This window comes from Lepidothrix coronata, unplaced genomic scaffold (assembly GCF_001604755.1).
Source record: "Lepidothrix coronata isolate B3197 unplaced genomic scaffold, Lepidothrix_coronata-1.0 Scaffold103, whole genome shotgun sequence".
Lineage (NCBI taxonomy): Eukaryota > Metazoa > Chordata > Aves > Passeriformes > Pipridae > Lepidothrix > Lepidothrix coronata.
This window is the reverse complement of record NW_016690283.1, coordinates 1367927-1393485: the sequence shown is the minus strand read 5'-3', so window position 1 is coordinate 1393485 and position 25559 is coordinate 1367927. Positions and strand designations below refer to the sequence as shown.

Below are 25559 nucleotides of genomic sequence, written 5' to 3'. Positions count from 1 at the left end.
AAAGAGTAAAAATTTAAAATACATTTTAACATACATTAAAGAGCTTACCAGAAAAACAAACCAATCTTTGTGTCTCCTTCAAAGACAAGAACTCCTGTAGGTGTCAGTCCCAGGCTGTAATCATTGCCATCTCTTGCCTAATTGCCAGAAAATACAGATTATATTCATTTTGGTGTTTGACCCTTTATCCAATTTACTCCAGTGGATCATGTAGTTTATTTGCCCAGTGTTACAATTACACACTTATCTGCTAATAAAACAAATCCCTCATGTTTCGATGATCTCACGCATTGAATTTCTCCTGTTTACAACTCTTCGATAAGGTTGACTAAAGTGGAAAATTAAAGTTTCTTGATTTGTCTGTGTAATAAGGACCTCCTTATGCAGTTCATTGCACTTCCTTCTCCACAGGAGATCTATTTTTACTTGTAGTTCTTCAACTGGCAGCTGATTGGACCCCAGCCAACTTTAATTACTAGGATTTTTCACAAAACTCTTAGTTAAATACAAACTGTAGCACATATTGCCACACCAATCACATATTTAACACAGAGCAGATATGCCTGGACTAGAGATACCCTCTAGAAATGTATACCAGAGAGTGTAATGTTGACACAAAGCCAGATCACTTGTTGCAGAGATTGCATGAGTACAATATTCCCTTTTTTCCCCCGTCAAAGTAAAACCCGTGTTGAAATGCAGCACAAAGCCAACATTATCATTTCCAAAGGTCACCATGCTGTGGCTAAACATACCTTGACTATGTGCATGTCTACACCATACATTTCCAGCCACTTAGCTTTGTTTAAGTAGTTAGTTTCAGCCTGCGCTGGTGTTTGTCCCCTGAAATAAAATTTTTGCTGTTAGGAAGGTGCCTGAAAAAGCCAGAAAGGAAAAACTGGTATATGAGAAAAGAGGAAAAGAACTTTGCAAAAGTTTGTGAAAAACCTAAACACTGCTGACACTTGTATGCTGTCATGAACACCACGGTCACTTCTCTAAGTTTTAATCTGGAACCGCAGCTGCAAAAGTTCCTGCATTTTAAGGTTTTGCACCTCATCATTTTACTCAGACCTTTGAAAAGCTTCATTTTTCACATTATATCCACTTACAGAATATGACAGAACCATATTAAAATTATGTTTCTGAACAAAACCACATAAGAAAAGTCAGCAGCATCTTTTTAATACATTATTTTCACAGAAAAATCAGTGCAAACAGCTGGGTAGCATTCACTGGAAGATCTAGTACCTGCATTCCTTCCACTTCTCAAAAACAGCTAGTTCCATCTCTTCAGTCTGAGTGGGAACAAACCTGAACTCAGACACCAGTTCAGGGACATGTTCAGCAGGATCATAGTCTCCAAGTTCAGCTACAAAAGAACACCATGGTTAAACACTGTTCCCAACAGACACAGTGGATATTTCTGCATACAGTGGAACTTCTCTAGTTAATCTAAAATACTAAATTTCTTCTTGCATTCCTCCTTCTCCTCCAGTTCTCCTTATTTTTGAAGTGTCACCATCTTTGACAGGGAAATTATGGACACTGAACAAATGGCTGTGTGGTCTGCACAAAAGCTTTGTGTTAATTTTTACTAAGTGCTACTGACATATTCCTTAACAAGCTTCCTATAAAGAAAATTTATCACCATCCTTGAAACTCACCTTTTTTCTGTCTTGCAGAAAGTTTTCAGCATTTTAATCACTGAATTATCTACTGAGATGACAGCTGACTAAAGTTGCAATGGAATTTTGCCTTAAGTTATTAAAAAAACAAATCTCTTGAGATTTATAAAATGCAAAACCAGTTCTGACACTTTTCATAAAACTATCTGTCCATTCTAAAGATCAGTTTCTGGTTTTATGATTCAATATCCCCATCCTGCTAAAATTACTCTGTGTCAGGGCACAGTCACGCAGCTGTTATTAGTCGCTCTCCTTTTCATCTCAGAACATAATAAATGTCCTACAGGGTCAGTCAAATGGTTCATCTAGTCCACTGCTGCATGCTCAGAGGGGCACTGAGAGATGCTATTTACAGAGCATATTGGAACATACTAGTCAATGGGTGTGCCACATCAAAAGCACCACCTCCATTTTCCACAGATGTGGAAAGTCCAGCTTTTAAAGACAGATATCTGCCTAAATGCTCAAACTCACAGCATTTATAGTCTTGATAAAAATAGTCTTGATATTCAGAGTCACTAAGCACTTGCTCCTCGCACTGATTTTAAGTTGCTTCTTAATGTTCAGCTCATATCAAAAAAATTAGGAATAATTCTGTAATTTGAAGCTTGGGAGTCTGATACAGGCCAATAACTGCTCTCTCTGAAAAAAGGAACTACAGATGTCTGTGTAGGAAAAAAAACCAGACATCTTAGTGAAGACCTGGAGAAGTCAAATAAGTGCACACAGTATTCCATAGGTACAGAAGTGACAAATGATCTAAAACCCTGTTTCTTGGATTTCTGAACACTGCAAGCATAATAATAGTCTTTTCACCTCCTCTTTTTTTTTTTAATGCTGACTGAGGAAGCCTGTAGTTCTATAATAATTTACTCCCACTAAAATGCCTGCCTCTGTTGAAAGGAATGCTGTCAAAGCCAGCTTAGGTTCCAGCTGATTTAAATAAAAGTACACAGCTGTCAGACAGTAAGATTAAAGCCCTGCTACGGACCTCATTGTGGAGAGAGGAAAGAAAAGACCAGCAAAAAAAGCAACGGACATATGGCCTAATTAGATCACTTTGTTTTTCCAAAAACTTCTTCACTGAACCTGTATCTTAAGGTTCTAACAATGCTAATTTTTAACCATGGAATGTATTCTAACTGTTTTTCTTCTGCACAAAAGAGCAGGTTAAAAAGGCAGGTAGCTTCACAGTTTAGTCCCAGCTCTCTATACCTAAACATGATCAGGGCCATTAGGAGCTCCTGCCTGAAAAAAAAAAAAAGTGTTTTGGAAAATACTTGTAACAGAAAGAATTTCAGTGATTTAGTTCTGTTACCTAACTCCTGCAGAGTAAGTACAACAGTGCATTGATTTATAAGATGAATGTGGTGTAGAGAATTTGTGCAGCACAAACACATGGCACATCTCCAAATTGCCTCTTCATCAGACAGGACTGTACGTCAGCTTTACAGCAGAGGTTCCAGGATTTTTTGCAGACTCAAACTGGGTTGAATAAGGCCATATATCTATATCCTCCAATAAGGACCCAAAAGCCTACTCTAGCAGACACTTGTAAAACTTCAAGCCACTTTCTTTTGTGAGCTTTCCTGCTTTAAACCACAGCAAACTTCATATTTGTTAAAATCACACCCTCATCCAAACAACAGAAGACACTGGCCAGGAAGATCAGTGATGTAGAACCTATAAAAGCAACTTAGGGTCAGACACAGCTCTCAGCAAAGCCATGGATGCTGGATTCTCAGCTGGAATCAAGAGTTAAAGACAACTCATTAGTAAGTCTCAGCTGGCTTGAGCATGGTGCAGTACAGCTGAGAAAAAAGACTGTATGTCACGTCTTGTGGCTGAACAAGGGTCTGAAATATCAACAAGAGCAGTTCAACCGTGAATGCTCAAGTATGAGCATGAGACATGCGGCACTAAGATGTTCCTACAAATAAGCTGAAGTCAAAATCTGACATTTTACATACGGGACTTTTCAGCCGAGTGCAGAACAAAACCAATTTTGTACCTCATTTGGACAACAAAAAATACAACAAAAAAAATCGTACAATGAAATAAAAGTGAGCTGTGTTACTACATCAAAGCAATTCAGGAAGACTGTAGACCTCATAACTCATGTGAAAGTGGACAGGTTTGCACAAAAGCACTCGAGAAAACAAGTTTAGGGCAAAGCTGTTTATTTTCTGAACCTCCTTGTTCTGTTTCAGAGAAATTGAATAATTTTCTGCATATGCTCTCAGCACAGCCACAATCAAAAAGAGCTGTGTTTCACACACTATTGTCTGGGCAGAATCTATTTTCTGTATTTAACAAGGACAGATTAAAAGAGTTAATAAGAGCTGCTCATGAAACTTCATCCTTCCCCTCTCGTACCTACTCACCTTGCATGTTATAAGCTGCCAACTGGACGGCTGTGTCAAAAGGACATTCCAATCTGCCGTAAGAAAAATGCATTGTTAAAGCCTGAACTGACATTATTTAGCAGACAACTTATATAACTGACAGTAATGTTTGCGATAAGAAAATGAAAAAGAATTAGTAGATTTTCAACAAATTAACAGGAAACAAGCATTACATTATTTAAGCATTCCTCTGCTGATATTCATGCATAGAAAAGTAGTATTTTAGAGAAAAAATAACATTACTAAGAAAAACTTACTAATTATCAAATAAAAGTTTAATAAATTCCATGCTAGACACACTGTATTGTTTAAAAGGCTGCTTACTTTCCACTAAGAATATCCAGTTTCAGCTGCAGAACAAATAAATACCTGCAGGATTAAATAAGAAATAAGTCATTGACTAATAGTTTTAATATGTCACTCAGCCAACAGGAGTAAGTTAGAGCTTGACAAATAAAAATGTTTTCTACTCTTTACATGGGTTTTCAAGACTATAGAAACTGTACTATGACCTTTCAAGGCTCATCAGTTGGGTTTGTGTGTTTTGCATGGATTTCAAATGAAGGAAACCCAAAATGAGAAGTTGTCAAAAGCTGAACTACAGTGTTGCATCGAAAAAGAAACAGGATACCCAAGTAAATATTATTTTTTTCTCTTTTGTTCCTACTTGGGCAAAACCCGACTTGCATCTTCCGCATTTCCTTCATTATTCATAGACATACCAATCTCATAAGAGAATGGTTATTTTAAAGTCTCTCAAAAATAAATGCTTCTAATAGGGATTGCTCAGTTAAAATCTAACCCAAAAAACTGACTGCAAAGTGAGAAAAAATAAAGAGTAGGTTGTGGCCTTTCCAACTTTTTACTGTTTAGAGCCAGCTTTCCTTCATTGCCTTGCTTATTCTGTACTCTTCTCACTTAAAAATTGGGCAAATATTGAATACAAATGCCTTTAGTGTGCAACACCAATTCTTCCAATCCAATACCCACAAAGAGCAGCTCCTTTGCTCCATTATAGTACCCAGCCTTCCTCTAACAAGAGAAGAACTCTCATCGAGCATAAAGCACTGGGATCTGTGACGGTATCCACTTTGAATTCTAGCACAGATGCCCAGAAGCCTTACACAACACCAAAGACAATGCTTCTGCTTCAACATGTGCTTGTGTCTCATACTTACACACACAGACACAAAACAGATGCAGGTGTTTTTCCTACAGGTCCCACAGAAATTCACAAATACTTTGCCAAACCATTTATATTCCAAAGCCTTTTGAACACTAGCCCCTACATGGGGAATACACTTGTTTGGTACTGACCCTAGATATCGAAAGAATGAGCACAGTGTACAGTGGGTGTGACCAGTATGTGCTTATCAGCCACATAACACTTGCAAACAATTCAAGCACTTCCCATGCTGTGTTACATGACCTCTGACTGGCAGCACCTGAAGGGAAGCTGCCACAGAACATGAACAAGCTGCACCTTGGAAGCTGAAAACTGGCTCCAGCTTGGTGTCCTGCTGCACAAGGGTGGAACCCTCAGAAAGGCCCCAGTGACAGTGATACCCCATAGCAAAGCTCTGCTTCCCACTGCTTCTGCTTCTTTAAGGTGTCAAACTGTCTCAAGACAGAAGGAAGACTTGCTCTCCTGTTCTGGGGGGATTAGCTAAGCAGGCAGACAGGGTTTAAAAGCCCTCAGGTTTCAAGTCTGCCCTGGTAAAACCTGTATAGCAAAGTCTGACTGGCAGAACTCAGTCAAAGCGAATGAAAATATTTCATAGTGGTAGATACAGATGTAGGTCCGAATTTTGTTTACAGTTACTGTTTTTAAAGAGAGTTAAATGTTTATTTATTAACATGAATGGGGAAGTAAAACATTCTTCTCAGATCGGCAGGAAAGCATTAAAAAGCAGCAGTTATCACATTATGTTACCACATGTAAATATGAAGTTGCAAAGGGTACATATGGCTGTAAGGGGTAATGCTACTATAATCTTCCTGGTAGCACTCTCAGGGATTTGGCTAAAGTGCAGATCGAAGATCCACACAGACATAAACCTGAACAACAAACAAATACATTTCATGCCCTTACAAATGGCTTAGGGTATTAAATGTCCACAGCTATCACAAAAACATAACTTAAGGGATCAGCAGCAGTGGCAATAATACAAGGAAACATCACCTTTTATAATAGATTTATACTGCAGACAGTTTGTTGTATTCTCTTTCAAAATACCCCAAGTATGTCTCAGTCCAACAAGAAATGCAGTACTACGAATGGATCTGTAAAGTGCTTTAATCAAGAGAAACTGCTGCTTACCTGATATTACAACCCTACACATACAGTACTGTCAACTCACTTGTCAACATGGCAGTAAAACACTATTTTCCCTTTCCATAAACTCTACAAAGACCACACAAGCAATGAAATGCTCACTCAACTTTTGCCAAAGAGAATCTCTAACTTGCAATTCAATGCTTTTCTGCCTAGAGACAGGATGACTGCATGCAGTTGAAACTAAATACAGCTTAAGAAGAATAAAGACAGAGCAGTAATGTCTGTTCTCTTCAGTAAAAACCTCTGTCCATTGTGTACAAGCTACTCAGATCAGTTGCCAAAATTGTCTAATGAAAAACAGTGCATTAAGTAATATATAAATATTTAGTGCTCTTTATGTCACAGCTCATTCATTTCAAGATAGGTACATTACAAAAAGAGGGCAGCATTTACAAAAAGCCAAGTTAGCAAGCAGCTCTAAGGAATTCTCTGAAACATCATACAACTGTTTCAATAAGTACCACAAAGCATTTCCCTGGCCTTATTTGGGTACCTCTCTCTCACATAAAATCCCTCTTACCTTGTTAGCTCTTCACGTAGATTATTGGGCTCTGATGAGTAAAACTTTACACGAAAATGCAGACAATACGGTGGGCCAACTGCGAAGCAGAATTCATTCAAGACAGCAGTAACAGTTACTGGATGAGACATGTCTATTACACAGAATCACATCACAAAACCTGACTGAAATTGGTTGGCTATGTCCTACCACAAAGTCTTAAGGCAGGAATTCCTTTGTGACAGGGAAATCCATGAAGAACATCAGGGTGAAAGGACACAAATATGCACATGAAATAGTTTTAAAAGTTACAAGTCAACCCAACAGTCATATCACATTAACTTGACTCATCCTGCCAAGAGTACATGAATCTAGGTTAATCCCTATATTTAAGGACTATCCATCACCAAGAAAGCTGTGCATCTCGGCTCTGCAGTTGACTAAAGCCTCAGGCACGCTGTTGGTCTCTGCAACACCTTCCCAGGGCTCTGGAAAATACTCACTGCTGACATCTCAGGCCCTTCTATTCCACAGAAGTTTAGACATATTTTATGGGGACTTAAGAGATCCTTCTACTGAAGAATCATCTTTTCTGGAAAGCAAAGAGTTAATTCAGCAAAAGGATGGATTAACAGCTCTTTAAAAATGTGCAGCGCTCTGCTGATTCTTGCATTTGACAGGAGGAATTTCTCTCTCAGTGCTTCCAAAACCTCTGTTGTATTAACACAGCACCACAAGTCCCTGGAGACTTCCCACAGTGCACAGCAAGGAAACTGCTAAACAACAATCAGCCAATGCCACAGCACACCCAAGCCACAGCACTGAAACAACCAGGCCACACTAAAGGCTTGTGCAGCAGGTAAGTACTTGGTGGACTGAACACAGATTCGGGCATTCAGGACTGCTCCAAGGGATGGAGGCTCCAAGACACATTTTCCTACACTCAGGATAACAACCTCTAACACTAAAACATCTTCAGCTGTCTTGACTCCACTTTAACTATAATTAATAAGCCTATAACATGTTCAATTAAGAACATTAGAATAAAGCAATATGAGCTACAGAGGGAAAAGGTTAATAAACAATCAGTAGCGTCATGCGGGGCTTTTGTCACTGGGTCTCATCACCCCTCACAGGACACTGCCCCCACCACCCATTCCAACTCTGTGCTTCCTGTACGTCAAGACCCCAAGAGAAAATGGAAAGGACACTTACTTTTAACTTGCTTTTTAATGCTTTTTGTGTTGTCCAGCCAATGCTGAAAAATAAATTAATTTCACTGAATTATCAACAAAGAATTGTCCCAGAAAGAACAAAAAAGGAAAGAAACCCCTATTTGTTAGTGAAGACCATCTTGGAATAACAAGTAGTTTGTTAAAACCATCTAATCCAAATCTATTACAATTCACAGCTCTCTCTGTGCTCACTGAAGATTCTTTCGCTCAAAGTTTATAATGCAAAATGTCAGTTTTGAACAACATCCTGTAGTACCTTATTTAAAGTCAGTTCTCGAGAATGTGTTTTCTACTTAAAAGAAAAGAAAACCATTCTAACAAACCACTTCACTAAAATTTTCATCCTGTCCAAACAAACACTTAATTCACACGTTAGTAGGTCAGCCAGTGACAATGTGCAAGAGAGGCATAAATCATAGCTGGAGACTCTGGCACTCAGTTGTGTGTGATGTTTACTTGAGGCAGGAAGGGGAGAGACAAAATAAATATTGTTGGCTTCCAGGCATTTTCTTTAGATGACTCAAGTGCAGAAAAAGCAAAGCCATCTATGTCCCAACATTAGGCTCAGCTCTACCTAATTCTCGAAAATCTATTCACAAGTGACATTTTAGCAACTATTATGAGAGGACAGAAGTTACTGCCTCACCTACTAATGCTAATTATAAGCTATATACTACACATGAAGCCAAAATAATGGCCTCACTTCTACTGTGTACGACAGCATGAGAAAAAGAAGCTATAGATGGCACATTGAGAGAAACACCTACACATATACACTGTGCTTCCCAAAATAATTGTATATTATCACAGTGCTGGAGAGTTTACCCCAGAAGTTAAAGCTGGAAATCTAACACATGGCTAGTGGGAGAGATCTTCCCAATGCTGTGCATGGCCAACAGCTCCCTCCTCCAAAGGAGGTGACTCAGTTAAACAGGAAACACAGCACCCTAATTCAACATAATTGCATTGACTCAACAGCCAGAGCAAACTGCCTAACACACCATGTCCTGCATAGTTCACCATGCCCAGGGAACACCACCTCATCTGATCAATCCCAAATGTCACCTTGCAACTAATACAGATAAATTATATACTTAGCAACACTCCTTTTTTTAAACTATGTGCCATGAAGTTCACAGAGGGCCCCATAGAGGACAGAAAAGCAACAGTAGTATGAAAAAGAACCGGTATTTTCAGGTTGCAATGCCAAGTGCAAACACATTCCTGTCTTCAGAACAGCCCTGCCTTCTGCAGAGAGTGTGTGAAGTCAGCCTGTAATACAGCCGGGATGTGCAGTGATTGCTCTATTAGCTGCAGATCAGAACAACTGAACCATCTGCTGCTGCTGTGCACACAGTTGAAAATGCTCTCATTACCTATTAAAACAAAGTGGCTACAGAAAGCTATCTGAAATGTATCTAATAAATTTTTTAAATAAAGCAGGAAGCTAAAGGAAGAATGAAGTAAATATTTACGTCTATTTTGCTTACACTACCAGGGAAATGAAGTCGAATGATATTTCTCTCTTTCAGAAGATCATAATCTTTTTTCCTATTCCATTAACTCTCTGTAAGAGACAGCCTGCTTACTCCTTCTTCCACCACAAAAATATACAAACTACCAACTTGGAGGCTTGCAGGTGATTTAGATGCAGGAATGACAAAGAGAGCCCTTTCTAGGCTCCAGGACAGGCTGTGCCCGCCTGTTTCATCTCCCTCCCGTTTTCTCTCATCTCCTCCACATTCCATGGGAAGGCAACCAAGAGGCCCACGACAGGCACCGATAGCACTTCATTCTGCTCGGCTCCTACCACTGCTGCTCACAGGAGCTCTGTCTGAATGGTGAGGGTGTGCACGAAGAAGGGAAACAGAACTGATTTAAAATGGGGGTGGGGGTGAAACAAAAAAAAACAAACCACCAAACCAACACAAAAGTGAACAGACACAGACGTCAAGAAATTTGAGATTTATTCTAAGTGATTAAAATGGAATTCAAGTGGACCTGGCAAAAAAGTTTACTTTTGATGAGAGTTTGCTCAGCACAGTCTACTGCTGAAATCCAGAGATAAAGTTTGCTAAACAGAAGGCAATACAAAGAACAGACTGCACAGGGTACTGGAAGTCCTTACTAAAATAGTTTGCTGCTGCAGAAATTGAAAAAAAAAATCACATTAAAAAAAAATAAAATCAAAATCTCAACCCAGCAAGGGTTTTCAAGAAGTTTGTGTAAATGAGGTTTGTTTAATAAGACAGTGAGGCTAAAACTGGTCCCATACTTTATGGAATTAATGGGTTCATACTTAGCGCAATGCTATGCAAATAATTTTCAGCATTAAGCACTACATCAAAAAAAACTGCAAGAGTAACAAACCAATGTGTTGTAGAATTCCATCAGGAAAAGCAAGTACCTCATGGTTGCAACCTGTGGGTTTGCATTAGAAATTTGCTTGAATGTTCAGTGCCTCTTAAGCACTAGAACACCTCTCAAGCATTGCTGGAGGAAAAGTCCAATAGCCCAACAAGTTACCAGGAATCTTCATCTTTTGCATCACTGGACATGCTGCACTGTTCACTGTAACTCAAATTAACCTGTTCCCTTGGCTCCCAGACCAAGTCTGATATATGGTGGATATTGCAAACAGCTCTTTTTGCCATCTCCTGCCCATTACTTGGAAGAAGGAATCCATTCCTAACCATCAGACTACAAAGAACACAGAAATCACAAGAAAACAACAATTCTTTCATTCAATTCAACTAACTGTTTCAAGAACTTCTTTAAAAAAGCTATTATTTGAATACTAAAATCCAAAAAGTCAGGAAGAGTTTATACTGTGTTCCCCCCAAGCCCCAGTGCATCATAAACTCAAACTAGTGACTACTTCAGTAGCAGAAAAGAAGAAAAAAAAAAAGCAATCCTTTAGTGTTCAAAATGGATCTATTGAAAACTCATTTGTAGTCAAAACAAGTGGGAAATGTCTCAAATTTTTGTTTAACTACATGTTGCTAGTTTATGTCAGCAAGTGTAACCTAGTTCAGTAATATATTTAGATTTAAATGGGGTAGCAGAAAGATTAACTCCTTCAGAGCTAGTGGACAATTCTGTCCACAGTAAGGACTTGGTTCTTACACTGTTTATTTAACAGGTCTCCTGAATAATCTTTGACAAGTCACTTGATTAGTCTCTGTCTTTGTTTCCAGCTGCAGACTGGGTTTCTGCTAGAACTCGCCAGCTCCTCTTTGCAGGAATGGCTGCTATCGCAACAGTTCTTCATTTCTCAAAGCAATTAATTATCTCTGGCTGTTGCATTCAGCTCTTCTGGCAAAATCCAGTCTTTTCTGCTTCGTTATACACAGTACATCATTAAGGTCCAGTTTAAACAGATTGTTATCTCTACTCTGCTGCTTTTCAGTCACAGATAGATAAAAAAAGGAAGCAAACCAAGCTCGAAATCCCCTGTACCTGGTAGACTGTGCAGTATCAAATACTTGATCAGGTGCTGTCAGGACTGGAAGTAACAATTTGCTGGACAAAAGCAAGCCAACAGCCATTGCTGAGACAGAAAAGATTAACTCTTATTTCCCCATTTCAAGATGCAATGGCCTTATTTGCTAACATCAGTAGGAGAAAAACATTTATCATACAGATAGTTTCACCAGTTAAAACTAACCCACTCTATGAGATCCTAGAGATGTGGAAATACTTCAGAAGACAGGATACCTAAACCATACAGGTACAAAAAGATAAATGCAATGGAGTCATTCACTATCAAAACCCAACATCCTGGACTGTGTAGGCTTAACAAAATTAACATGATTTTTATAAATATAAAATGGTGTGCAATGAGCTGTTTTCTCATTTCTATTGGTATGCATGGTTCTGAATGCCATCCCTCCACTACTGTAGTGGTCTTTTCCTCCTTAGTGTTAAATGTCTCTGTTCTGCAAGAGGTTTAAGATCAGTTTTCACTGCTGGGAACTTCAGCCCAGCAACAGCTAATCCCACCAGCCATTAGTTTGCTTCAGATCTTGATCACCAGTGATCTTCTCTAAAGAGAATGTTCTCTACAATTACAAGCTAAATATAAAATCTGATCGCTTCTTTGAAAAGAAGCCACCAGGTTATAAATGTGTTTTGGGGCAGTGTACTGTGTCCAAAGCTTCTTTCAAAGATTCAAGTTTGTGGAGTTTTCTGCCATTGTACAAAGCTGTAATACTTATGAGATCACCTTCAAATTGTTCTGGACATGGACCTTCACATAAGTAAAGGAATATAAGTCACTACCTCCATTTTCTCTGCTGACCTTGAACAATTCAGATGTTTGGCTCAGCAGAAACCGCCTGTGCTTCCCCTTTGCCATCCTAATCATGAAATAACTCTGAAGTGTCTTTGAAAAACAGAAAATGTTAGGTCATAGATCTAACAAATAAGATTGACATATACAGTATGAAAACTCAGATCTCATTCTACCTGGGGATGCTGGGCTAAGTGAATACAGGCTTAAGTTATAGGGATGCAGGACAGAGAAAAAACCGCTCCTTGCCTAACAGCTCACTTAATTTGGAGCTATCCTTGTGGGCAGGATTAAGTACTTGGCTCTAAGAAGAATCTATATAAAACTGCACAGCCCCCAGGTGAAAGAACTGTGGTTGTTTCTGACAAACAATGCTCTGCTTCTGTTGTCAAAACCCTTTACATTTTTACAAACACACAATAAAACACAATCAAATGAGGGCTTGGAAGAACCCTCTACTCCAACTGTCTGGTACATACAAACACACCTATATCCTCCCAACAGTTTCTAGCTGCAGGTCTGAGTAACAACTAATTTGAACAAATCAAAGGTATACCCCTCCTGCAAGCAAACATTAACAGGATGACTTTTGCTGATGAGAACGTTGATGGCATTGGCAAAGGAAACCTTTCTCCACTCTGTAGAACAACAAAGAGCCAAGCACACACTCTAGTTCTGCCCCTTTCTCTCTGCATCAGCAGCACCACGAGTTTCTACATGATGCCAGGCTCTGGGGTCCTGCTGGACCAGCCTGCCCAGTGACAACAGGAGGTGTGACAGAAACACGCAAAAGACAAGAAAGGAAGAGACAACAGCATTGTAATTTGTTAGTGCTGAAGGTGGAATTAAACTCAGGGACACTGAAACTAACACACCATAAAGCTTCTGCACAAAACCTAACTTGCAAAAGGCAGCTTTCCTGTAGGATTTCTGTCAATATTAAGATTTAACTTTTAGACTGTTGCTTAAAAAAAGAGCATTGCTACTCACCGCCACTTGTGCAGAATCCATGAACCTTAATCCAAAGTAGTCACTTTCTATAAGGTCCAGATGATACATGATCTGTTCAAACAGCAGCTGGCCTTTGGCTTTTTTCTGAAAATATAAAAGGTTTAAGTACTCATCAGGCAGGTTTATTGTGGTATCTACCTTCTTCTAGATATACTTTCTATTCTAATTCCAGTAGTAGGAGAATCACAAAATTTAGCTTCGGAAAATACAATATGGACCTTTTTTCCCCCTCATATTTTTTGATGGCTGTTTTTCTTAAAGGCAAATGTACACCCCACAGGAAGCACAACAGTGTTAAAATGCCATTTTATCATTTTCCCTCTTAGGATCTCCTTACTCACTGAAATTCAACAGAACTGGAAACACTGCTAGTACAATTGCAATAACTAATGCCATGGAAAATTTTCAGAGCCAAGTACAGCAAATTGCTTATGAATTTACTACTGTTTGATATCTAGGCAATTCACCAGTTTTGAAGCAGGTAGCAAAGCCTATTGAATTAGGATATAGCATTCCATTAGCAAGTGCTTTTAACAGTTACCAGGAAATAGTTTGGGGCAGGCAACTTGAACAAATAGTACTTAGATAACACATTTACAAAACTAAGTTCATAAAACTCACTTCTAGGTGCAAAAGCCACCACATATGCTCATACATAATTTATGAAAAAACTTAGGCCTGGCCCCCAAGGAAACATCATTTTTACAGTGATGATCTAAAAAATTAAGCAGTTCTTTTTAAAGAGAAGGCATATAAGTAGCACCAAGAAGTTTCTACACAGTATGCATTTTTCATGCTATGAACTCTTTTATAGCAATAAACAGAAAGAACAGTTTAACAGTTATACCTAAGATGCCTAAACGTAATAAAATACATTAATAAATTAGTAAGTTGGAGTACAAGTCACGGTGTTGAAAAGAAATATTTTTAAATGCAAAGAAATGCAGAAAGGATTTATGCTTACTCTGCAAGAAGCTTAAGGATTCCTTTATTTCCATAATGCTATCATCTTGCAATCTTTTTATCCTAATATTTATACATTCACAACTTGAGAAATGGGCTTACTTTCTAAGCATATTTTTAGTGAGCAACTAATTAGCAGATTTAGTCCAACTCTCAAAATTCTGGGTCAGCCAAATTCATATTCTCAGAAACAATCAGGTTTAATCAGCAAGTAATATCTAAGTAAGTAAAGTTGCATGTGTAATTTTTGCCACCTTCCTCTACCCTGATCTTCAAACATTTTATATTTAACTTTGCAATCCTAATCACTGGTTTACTTCATGCCTCACTTAAATCCAACATGATATATCACAGTTCAAAGGAAAATATAAAAACAAGTCTGTAAACTGAGCCTGCCTAAGCAAGTTCTCACACAGTTATTTATTTCCAAGTATTGGGGAGAACAGGGGGAATAGAAGGGAAGCATACACACAGAACCCAGAAACATTGTGCAATGAAAATACTGAGATTTTGGCCTAATCAAATTTGTTCAGGGCAAGTTTTTTCTGTTCACCTAAGGAAAAAAGTACTTTTCAGGCAATAACAGATTAATTAAACACCAGCAAGAGTCTCCTAACAGAAGCCCTAAGGCAAACCATATATATATGTAAATCCACGCTTTTCTTCCACTATTTGAGTCTGTTGCCTGTCTTTACAGACTAAGACATTGAACTGTTCATATTTTTCCTCAGCATAGGGTATCTTCTGCTTAAACAAGAATATATACTAATACAAATGAAATAAATTCAGCACTTGCCACAGTAACACTAGAAAAACACTGTTCTGCATGAAGCTCTCTGCAGCTTGTCTAAAACTAGTGGAAAATCTGCTCTTATTGAGCAAAATGCTTTGGATCCTTCTCAATTCCTCAATAGGTCATCTTTTAAAACTGTAATTAACCAGCTATCTCAGCCAAATTCCCTGTTGGTGACAGAAACACTTTGACTCATGCCTGGAATACTGCACATACTATCTCAGACTACCAACAACTAGAACCAAATTTCTGTAGCATCAAGTTAGTTTCACAGTGTGTTCACCATTTCGGTCATCTCAGCAGAGGACTTGAAGATTAAGTGGACCCAGAATAACTAATGTGGGAGAAAGTCCCTGAAGAAGCATTGAATCGGCTGTGGAAAGATTTCCAAGGCTACTTGTTGTTTTCTGACTTAAATCACCAGGGCTGTCAACATGGAGTTCATCATGTACTACTCTGCATGTGAACTAAATCATCACCAACTGCATTTGGTGCAAGTCAGCAAAAGTGTCACACATTCTTTACTTACTGCAGTCTCTCCTCCTTATATTTAAACAAACGGCAGGCAAAAATATTATTGCTTTGTAACCAGTCAATTTTTAGGAATCAAAATTAGTTTCTTTGTATTCAATGAAACTGCGACATCAAGTGTTTTTAAAAAGCTACACTACAAAAAGATACATTTTCTTGTGAAAAATTGCCCTAATTTTTAACGGCAACATTCCATTTAAGTGACACTGTTGTCCTGCTGCTAACCCCACGTTCTTCCCCCCCCCCCCTTTCTTTTCCTTGCAGCAGAGCTCAGGTTACTCTCAAAGGACAAATACTTTCAAACTGCTTAATGGTTACCGATGAACTATTAACGACTCCACTCACAAACAGTCCAGTCAGTGGCTGGTCCTCCCTTCTGGGCACAGATTAAACTCCTCACGGGTTTACAATTCAGTAAAACCTGACTACTTGATTTACACGCTTTGCTATTCTCTGTAGGAAGCAACAGCAACCACTTCACAACAGGAAAACTTCAATAAAATATATCATATATATATATATATAAGGCTATATATCTAGTGGGTTTGCCACACTGTGGAATGAGATAAAAGTATCTTCTGATCACTTTGGTATGAACCGCACGGCCCCCGCCCCCCTTCCCCGAATGAAAGGGATGCTCCCAACTATGTCCTAATGACACCTCCTGCTGTTCTTAATAACTGCAATTGCTGGCTGAGTAGGTGTTACAAAGGCCGGGCTTAACCCCGGTAACTCGGCACCGAGGTTGGGTGTTCACCTCGGAGTGCTGGTTTCTCCCTTCGTTGCCGGGATAAGGTGATTTGGAGACATCCACCTCGACTCAGGCACCTCAGTCACTGCCTAAAACTTGAAGAGCAGCATTTATACCCTCCTCTCACAACCTGCCTCACTGACGTAAAAGCCATTTTCAGCACTAGAGCAGCCAATACAGACCACCACTGGTGAAGGAACACGGGCTTACAGCAGCTGGGCAAGAGAGCTTGTGCTGGGTGGGCACCAGCTGAATAGCTCACTTAAGGTTTTTATTAGGTTTTTAATCACAGAGAACTCTTTTTTTCTAAAACTTGAAAAAAAACCCAAACCAACAACAAACCAACCAAAATGCCCACCTAATTAATTTACTAACTAAAATGCTTATCAGAAAAGGATTTTCTCCTACTTATTTCTTTTCTTTGTGAAGAAATGGAAGTCCCTATATAAGATAAACTCTGAAAAAAAAGAGATCAGTAGGCATTACCTTCATGGTGACTTAGAATCCCTTGTGGTTTTGGAGCATTCTTTTCATTCAGAAGATTTCTTTAAATGATTAAGTTAATATTTCTTATTAACAGTAGTAGCCATTGCATCCAGTAGCTATCAAATAGCAAAACCCTCCCTTCCTAGTTTTTGTCAACTTATCAGGAGGGTTACCATTCATATGCATACCAGTTTCCTTAGAAATACACTGTTTACACACACCCAGGGCAGAGATGGATCCCCACTCAGAATTTACAGCTACCCAGTTGCTAGGATGTCACCTACGCATGTTTGCAGACCAGAGCAGTGCGGAAGCAGCAGATGAGCCTCTCCACTTTTTAAATGAAGTAAATCCCCTTCTCCCAAACAACATTTTTTTTGGAAAAAAAAAAGACATGAGAAAGCTCCAACAGTAAGCTTTAAAGGAAAAAGATTTCATCTCAATATCATGCAAACGGTGTCTATAGTTAACACCATTAAGGTTTGCTGGAGAACTGGAGGGTCAAAATCCCTTATCTTTACAAAGGCAGTGTTAGAAGTACACATTATTTGTATCACCCTGATCTTCTTAGAGCTTTAAGCATTGACCTACAAATGGAGCTGCTCCTCTCCTCAAACTCCAAGCACTAGTCTTTCAAATAACTTTTCCAAACTCCCCAGCCAATTTTCTCCTTCATCTAAAGATGCCACTGGCAGCAAAACACCAGTTCTGCTCTGTCTCTGGTTTATCTCCCATCTTTGACAACATGTGCCATATACTCTTGTGAATATAAAGCCTTGCAGCCTGAAGGCTGCAGAGAATTTCCACCTCCAGAGACACAGCTTATCAATTCTTCTGTTTACTCAATGTCTCACAAATACAGAAAGATAATAATTTGTGATTAAACATTTTATTCTGTTATTCTCTGGAGAAAGAAAAAGACATTTCTGAAAAATCTTTATAAAGAACTGATTTCAATACCCATCATTACTGTACATATATTAGAGTGCTATGTAGAAGGATTTTAATGTACTGTGCTCAACCTTATTGAACCTATTACATAAAAAGACAAAGACTCAAAACACTCATACTTGTCAGTTTGTTTTGTGGAAGTCTCTGATTCATCTCCCTGAAAGTTTATATCTTCCAGCTGATTTACCCCATTTTTGAATTCTTTCTGATACAGAATATACCCAAACTGCTTGTCCAGCATTAAGGTTTAAATGCCTCCCTGCAACATATTCTCAAACATTTCAGTTTTATTTGGTGTTCCACCTTCAGGCTTCTCAGGAGCACTCTGATTAAGAGCATTCCAGAGCCTCAAGTCCTTGAGCTCTTTTGCAGGGGCAGTTCAGCAGGAAAGCAGGGCTTCAGACAAAATTCACTGTTACGCTGTGAGTTAAGAATGCTGAACCTTGAGGCAACTACACTGGCCTGCAGCACCATCCCCAGAAACACTCTGGCAGCACACTGCAGGCCAAACGATTCACTCTGGTAGCAACCACAGCTCGCTTCCAGCTGCTCCCTTCCTCCCTTTCCAACCGTGCCAGGGCACAGAGCATCGCAGCAAGGCTGAAATGCTCACCTGCCACTAACCCCAAATGCCTGGACTCCCAGCAGGACCCGGGGCAGGCAGCCCGTGACTCTGCAGCTGCTCACATGTGCTCAAACAACTCAGCGTGTCCTGCCTATGTCTTACACTCAGTCTCACTGTGCATTTAAATCTGGCAGCCCAGGAAGCAAGGGATCACCCTGCACTACAGGTGGAGCCCCTCACAGCACACAGATGGCACCTCTGCTTCAGAACACTCGGCTCAGCACTGATTTGTCCAGGTTCAGTTCCCTAAAGGCCTTTCAGTAGTTTAAGCAAACCCTCAAAAGCACGTCAATAGTTTCAGACAAAAGACCACACGGGAAAAAAGTTTTAATCCAAAGCTTTATAGCCTTAACACACACATAGGGGCATGTTCAAATATTTGTGTCCTTACTACATCTGTCTGCTGAGCTTTATTTTGAAAATTTCAAAGCCACCCTTAAACACTCAGAGTACTCATTTTATTTGATGACTGATTTTCCAACATTTTTAACAGTATTAGATTTTCTTGTTAATCAGCATCTGTGCCACAAACAGCATTATGTATTTCATATTTACAGCTTCAAATATTCATCAAGCGGTCATAAGTATTCAAAAAGCTCTTTAGAAAAACAGTGCATTACTGAGTAAAATCAAGTATCATAATACATCTCTGATCTTGTAGTCAGATCAACACAGATCATCTCTCTCCAAACAAAAAGCCATTGGCACTCATTAATGATTTTTGCATCCCAGATAGATTTCTTTTTTAAAAATAATCACTACAAATACAGACCTTTTTTATCTTATTCCGTACTCCACAACTCTAAACAGCTCATTTCCACTCTTCCAGAGAGCTCTTGGATTGGTTTGTACAAGACCTTGTTTTAATGATACTTCATTATAATAAGGACAAAAACATCTCATTTTGCAATCTCCATATCAAATTTCACGCATGCATAAGTAAGGAATATTCCAAGATGAAAAGTTACTCAGGGAGCATCCATTCTCATAATTCGTGTCTTTCATCTTATACCACTAAGAAGCTTTTACCTAAAACTTAGGTTGCACTTGCAGAAACTGGAATACAATTAACATTCTATTATCCATGAGAAGATTATGTAAATTGTGGGTTAAGCAGGGTCAGCTTCTTTTACCGAAACACCCCTGGCTTCCACAAAGTACAGTGCTGCTTCTATAAGACCCTGCACTTACTATCTGTCACTATCGTAAGGCTGACCTTGTTTCTCCACAGAAAGCAATCCACTAATTTTAAAAAAGGTGCATATTCCAAGTGTATGTATTTATTCATGTTACCTTCTCTCCCCTCTATCTACATTATCTTTTCCCTCTCCAAATGAGTGTTATGAATAGCATAGAATTGACTATCTCTACAACAAATACTCAGTCTTAAGATATTTTGATATAAAAATCCTCTGGAGATCTCTAGTACTCAAAACAGAACTTTATTTGAAATTCTTAACAAACATTTTTGTTCCCAAGTATTTCACAAGCTGTCAGTGACCCCAGTGAAAAACAGCTTTCAAGGAAAAACACTGCTACGAGCTTCCCCCCTAACCTGTCTTTCCCCACAAACCATGACCACCAGAATAACCAGTATTCCAGAGGTTGAGGGGTTTCCCTGGGAGACCAGATTGCTATGACTAAGCTGATGGACTCTTCAGGTGGCAAACCAGGGCTGTCAATGGCTTTTGAGTTTTGGGAATTCCGGAGGTTCAGTGGGGAAAGATGAGTTTAGTTTCACATGGGAACAGGATTAACAGTAAGATAAGGGATGTCAGCAAACGAGTTCTTGTCCTCTCACCACTCATATCACTCAGCAAACATTCCACCCAAGGATCTTAAAAAATTGGAAGAAAAAGCATAACCCAACTTTTATCCAAGTTGAACAAGGCAAATTAAGAGTAAAGCAGAATGTATAATGAACATCAACAGTAGCAGTTACAACCAGTATCTATTGTATACAAACTTTTTCTAGATTAACAAAATAATAAGCTTCTTAGTGTTTCACTAAGCAGATAAGTCTGTCAAAATCACTGAATGCATTTGGACAAACATAAAGCCTCAAAAGAGTGGTAACAGATGAGGAAAATTACCAGGTCAAAACACAACTTTACATCTGAGAGGAAGGTGTGGGAAAAAACCTGACACCTTTCGATCTGCCCCAAAAGAACACTGATAACTCGTGTGAAGTTCATGCCTCCCACTTTGAACATACCAAAGTGTCAGTAAATAGTATACATGACACTGATATTCTTCAGTCTTTGACACGGCTATGAAATGAGTAGATTCTTAAAAAGAACCCAGTCTATGCGTTGTGTACAACTGTGGCTTTGATGAACGGTTCAAGTCAGGCAGTTTTGTAATTAAAAACAACAGAAGAAATAGAAAAGCAGACAGATTAAGTGGCTTGACAGACACCAGAGATAAGATCAGTGGACAAAAAGCAGAGTTACTGCTCAAATCCTGGCTCAGTGTTTAATAAATTAAATCTCAATTGCATCCTTTACAATGTGTCCCTTCTGTCTCATTGTCAATATTCGTAAATCATCAGTCTTTGATGCTTAAAAACTCTGAAGTGTGTTTGGCTTAAGTGTTCCTTGTGGTTGGGTTCTTTTTCCTTGTCTTTTTTTTTTCTAATTTAAACAGAAATTCAGCAACCTCAGATTCAATCATATGAATTGAATACTCTTCTCAGTAGCAAATTGACTGTAAGGATACAGCTCAAGAGCATTTTAAGCAATCTTAAGCCTGGTATCACCTCTAAATGCTTCTTCACCACATTTGGGGAGGCACATGGGGAACCAGATTGCAGAATCACTCCAGCTGGAAACTAACATAACAAAATTATACGGATTATTTTCAGCCACAGCATTTTCTTGACTTAGCTTACTGCCTGGCTGCCAAAAAACTGTTTCTTCTGCCAAGGGGTACACGAAAACAAGGACAAACGCAATAACGAAAGCAACATCTTTTCCTCCTGTGGCAGCAACAACTTATGCCACTGTAAAGTATTTGCGTAGCCATGGATTTAAAAAGGTATGGCATTCATTCCTGCCAAGGCAACTCTTTCCCTGGCTGTGAACTAACCTGTTTGCTAAGTGACTCATTCTTAGGAAAAACTTTGTTATTTATTTTTTTTAATAAAACAACTTCACAGCACTGAGGTAGACAATGGGAGCGTGCACAACTGAACTGGCAGACCAGAGAGCACCTCTTTGAGATAAAGAGCTCATTTTAAAGCAAATCTACTGCCAACAAAGTAGCAGAACCAGTCTTGGAAAAGGTCGTAATTCAAAGAGGACAAAGATTCCCAAAGAAAGTTTTTTTAAAAGAAAAAATATATATACACGTTTATTTTTAATTTAAGCTTTAGATTTTGGAAAGCAATGTTGTTTTGCCAAGATTTTGTACCCCACACTTCATCCCCTGTTCCCCTACCTTTTGTTGCTTTCCTCTTTAAGAGTCAACCCCAAAATATGAACGATGCAAGTGGAGAAACAAGAGTAAACACTTTAAGGAATCTGAAATTAAACATTTAATCTACTTTTATTTTAATCACCAAAGAAACTGGTACATATCAGTCACTGACGATGCACTGCAACTACAGCATCTGGCTACATTGACTTAGCATATTTGGTACTGTTACTCATAACTTAGATTTCCACAGTCAAGGTTTTATATTGGTGTATAAAAGAAAAAGCAAAAGTGAAAAAAGTTTCCTGTAGAAATAAATAGTTACTATTGCACCCTGGTCTATATTTTATAGTCCAGGTGGCAGGTCGTGACACCTCTTCGGGTTCAATTTATGCTCCTCAAAGCCTTAGAAATGTTGTTAGAGCCGCCAGGAATTTGCCTACAGAGCCAACTCCAGCTCCAAAGATTACTGCTCTGATTATGTAAAGACACCAATTTAAACTTGAGTACTTTTTAAATGTTAACTCTTGCTATAAAGTGTTTGTGGGCATTCCTGGCCTCAAATCAAACATCCTAGGCACTAAGCACCACTGGATATGTTCATTACATTGCTTCAGAGATGTACAAATTAGTTTTACTGCCCTCTATAAACACCTATCTCTATAGTAATTTTGCAAATAAAGATGCCAAAGGGTTTCTCTAACTCTAGATTGGGGTTCTGGATATCTGCTGGATATATTTCTGCTCACTACATCAAAAAGTTGACTTCCTCACACTACCGAAACACTCCAGAATTGCACTTAAAATAGGAAAGAGAAGAAAGAAAAGCCATTTCAAGACTGCCTGTTCCACATGTTCTTTCTAGTCAGCAGTTCCAACGCCAGCACCCCTGTGATTGCAGCCCAAATCCCATGGAACTAGTCAGGTCTCGCAGATTCACAGTTTCCTAAGTTCCTAATGCTCAGCCCTTGGAGCTCAAAACAACTGGCTAACAACTATAACACATGGTAATGGAAAAACAGAGCACATGGCTTCTGTTGTTACTGCTCATCCTGTTGGCCAAAACCAGGTATGTAATTAGGTAAGCAGAACAGGCACGTGCATATTAAGGAAGCTTTAGAAATGTAAAATAGTGGCTAACACCTCACTCCCAATAAAACACTGTGCTATGAGACAATCCCTGCTTTATAATCTGCCCGGAGGAGGGAAAGGAAGTAGATTTTTTCCTCTTCCCCTCCCCTCTCAAGTTAGAGTTAAAAACTGCATCCATCTCTGACACAGAACCAAGACAAACAAAAGCCACACAGAAATTACTGCTCATACTTCTGCTCATCCCTGCTCTTCAACAGTTACGCCAAAAGATTTACCCTCCTTCTCAAGATAGATAACTCACCAAAAAGAAAATCCAATTCATCCCACATGTTACCCTCTCTGATTTAAGCCTTGGCACAACAACTACATTAACACACTAGAAAGCGTTCAAAGGCTCGAAGGCATCTAACAAAACACTCTAGTTTCAGTGAATGATAAGGTTAACTATTCTTTCAGCACCTTTTAACGACCAGTAACTTGGCGAACACCAAGCCTGCAATGGCAAATAGCTGTGCTGTTTGTGCAAACAGCAAACACCACAATCACATTGACACAAGCCAACTGTATTTAACAAACAAACTCGCATCACTCGTACCGGCAGGTCCACGCTGACGTCCGTCCCGTCCAGCAGCGCTACTCGGCAGGTGATGATGGATTTTGCATCACCAGCCGCAGGGATGTGGGTGGCGGCCCTTTGGGCCTCTCTCAGCCGCTCCTTCTCCGCATGTTTCCGCATGGACCGCCGGCCCAGCGTGCGACGGAAAAAACTCAGCATCTTTGCTACGAAATCCAAGAGAGAAGGAGAACATGTTAGCTTTTTACAGGAAAAAAAATAGCCTGCATTAAAAGTTCTTAGAAAATAGCAGACTTTAATAAAGACGTGTCAGAGAGTCAAACAGATGTTCCACTCTGGTTTAAACATCCTCAGTCTTCGGCTACTTTTGAAAAACAAAACAAAACAAAAAACAACCCAGCTCAAACCTTTAGCGGTGGTTGGGTGATTCTTTCGGGACGATCTAAAAGTACTTTTAGGAGAAAAAACCAGCGATCGCGTAGATCTCCTGCAATTATCTGCGATCTTCCCCTGAAACAAACGCTCCCTCACACTCCAGAGAGGCGGGGATGTTCCCTGAGAGCTGGAAAGCAACTGAGCCCTACATTCCACCGGCTACTTTCCTGGCTGACAAACTCCACCTCTCATGGAAAACAAGCGATAAGCGACCCCTTCCCGCCCCGGAGCGGCGCGTGCAGTTTTTCCCACAGGGAAGGCTCTATCAGGACCGACGAGCGCCTCTCGGGCACAGCCGTTCCCGTCCCACCGTTCCCGTCCCGCCAGGGCTGCGACCGGCGCCGGGCCGGCCCCTCCGGGTCGGGCAAACAAACACCTGGAGCCCAGCGAAGACTCAGCGCCGACCCCGCGGGCGGACCCAGCCGGGACGCGGCCGCCCCTCAGCGCGGCCGCCGCCCCGCTCGGCTGCCCCTGCCCTTACATAACGCCCGCTCGGCGGCCCCGGCGGTCGGGCGGCCTCACCTGCCGAGCGGCCCCGCGGCGGGAGCGGCGCAGCCGGGGCGACGGGAGCGTCCCCGCGGCGGCTCCTCCAGGCCCCGGGGGCGGGCGGGGGGCGGCGAGGGAGCCCCGGGAGGGGCCGGGCCGCCGGACGTGGCGGAGCGACGTGGGAGGCCCTTAAACGGGCGGCGACGCGCCGGCCATTCCCTTCCGCTCCGCGCTCGCTCACCTGGCCGCTCCCGCGGCCGCGCTCTCCCGCTGAGCCGGGGCGCGGGGTTGGAGGCGGAGGGCGGCGGGCAGGGAAGGCGGCAGCCGGACGGGAGAGGGAACGCTATGCTTGCCGCCGCGCCGGGCGGCCATCGCCCCTTTAACGGGGCGGAGCCCGGTGGCGAAGGGGCTCCCCCTTCCCGTGCCAGGTGGTTTCGCCCGGCGGAGGGGCGCGGCGGGGGGCGCGGCGCGGACCACGTGCTGCGCCGTGGGGGGAGCCTGGACCTGCCGGGAGCGGTGGGGCAGCGCCTGGAGCGGGGGCAGCTCCCCGGGAATTGAGGCTGGGGCACGCGTTCCGTTTCGAATTGTTTCGCTCAGTTTCTGTAGTTTTGCTAACGTGTCGTAGAGGTTTGGCTCCGCGGCGGCTCGGCCAGGACTGTGACCAGCCCTCGGCTGCCCAGCGGGGACTGGAACCTTCAGGCAAACGCGCGCCTAAACCATTAAGTTTAGAAGAAAAGCGCCTCTTCAAACACTGCCTGCAAGGACAGCGGGAGCAGTGTATTAAATAAAGCAGAGCCGTCTACCAGCGAACACTGTTACTACTTATACACTGAAATACACTGAGATTCGCGACTACAAAATGCAGTTTGTATTCTAAGGTCCTTCAAAAACACCAGCACAGCCTGTCTCCGTGATCCGCGGTACTTCTGTTACTTCTCTTACGTGTTACTCCAGTCCCGGGGGACAAGCCCTGCTCCTTGGCAGCAATTAC

General features: G+C 40.8%; 1 protein-coding gene across 3 annotated transcripts in view; it reads right to left on the bottom strand.

Annotated features, from left to right (window-relative positions):
* EPB41L5 (erythrocyte membrane protein band 4.1 like 5) overlaps window positions 1-24984 on the bottom strand; it is a 54507-nt gene extending 29523 nt beyond the window's left edge. Inside the window, exons 1-10 of one of the 3 annotated variants that reach the window (XM_017823511.1) lie at window positions 24810-24984; window positions 23669-23853; window positions 13447-13551; window positions 8146-8188; window positions 6952-7030; window positions 4418-4462; window positions 4073-4125; window positions 1252-1372; window positions 756-843; window positions 49-137 (exon numbers count right to left, since the gene is read on the bottom strand). In XM_017823511.1, the coding sequence (XP_017679000.1) occupies window positions 49-137; window positions 756-843; window positions 1252-1372; window positions 4073-4125; window positions 4418-4462; window positions 6952-7030; window positions 8146-8188; window positions 13447-13551; window positions 23669-23848 (803 nt within the window). In that variant the 5' untranslated portion in view covers window positions 23849-23853; window positions 24810-24984. Of the gene's footprint in view, window positions 1-48; window positions 138-755; window positions 844-1251; window positions 1373-4072; window positions 4126-4417; window positions 4463-6951; window positions 7031-8145; window positions 8189-13446; window positions 13552-23668; window positions 23854-24604; window positions 24679-24809 lie in introns of those variants that run through there. The other 2 variants (XM_017823510.1, XM_017823512.1) reach the window with 2 other exon arrangements.
* Between the last annotated feature and the right edge of the window lie 575 nt (window positions 24985-25559).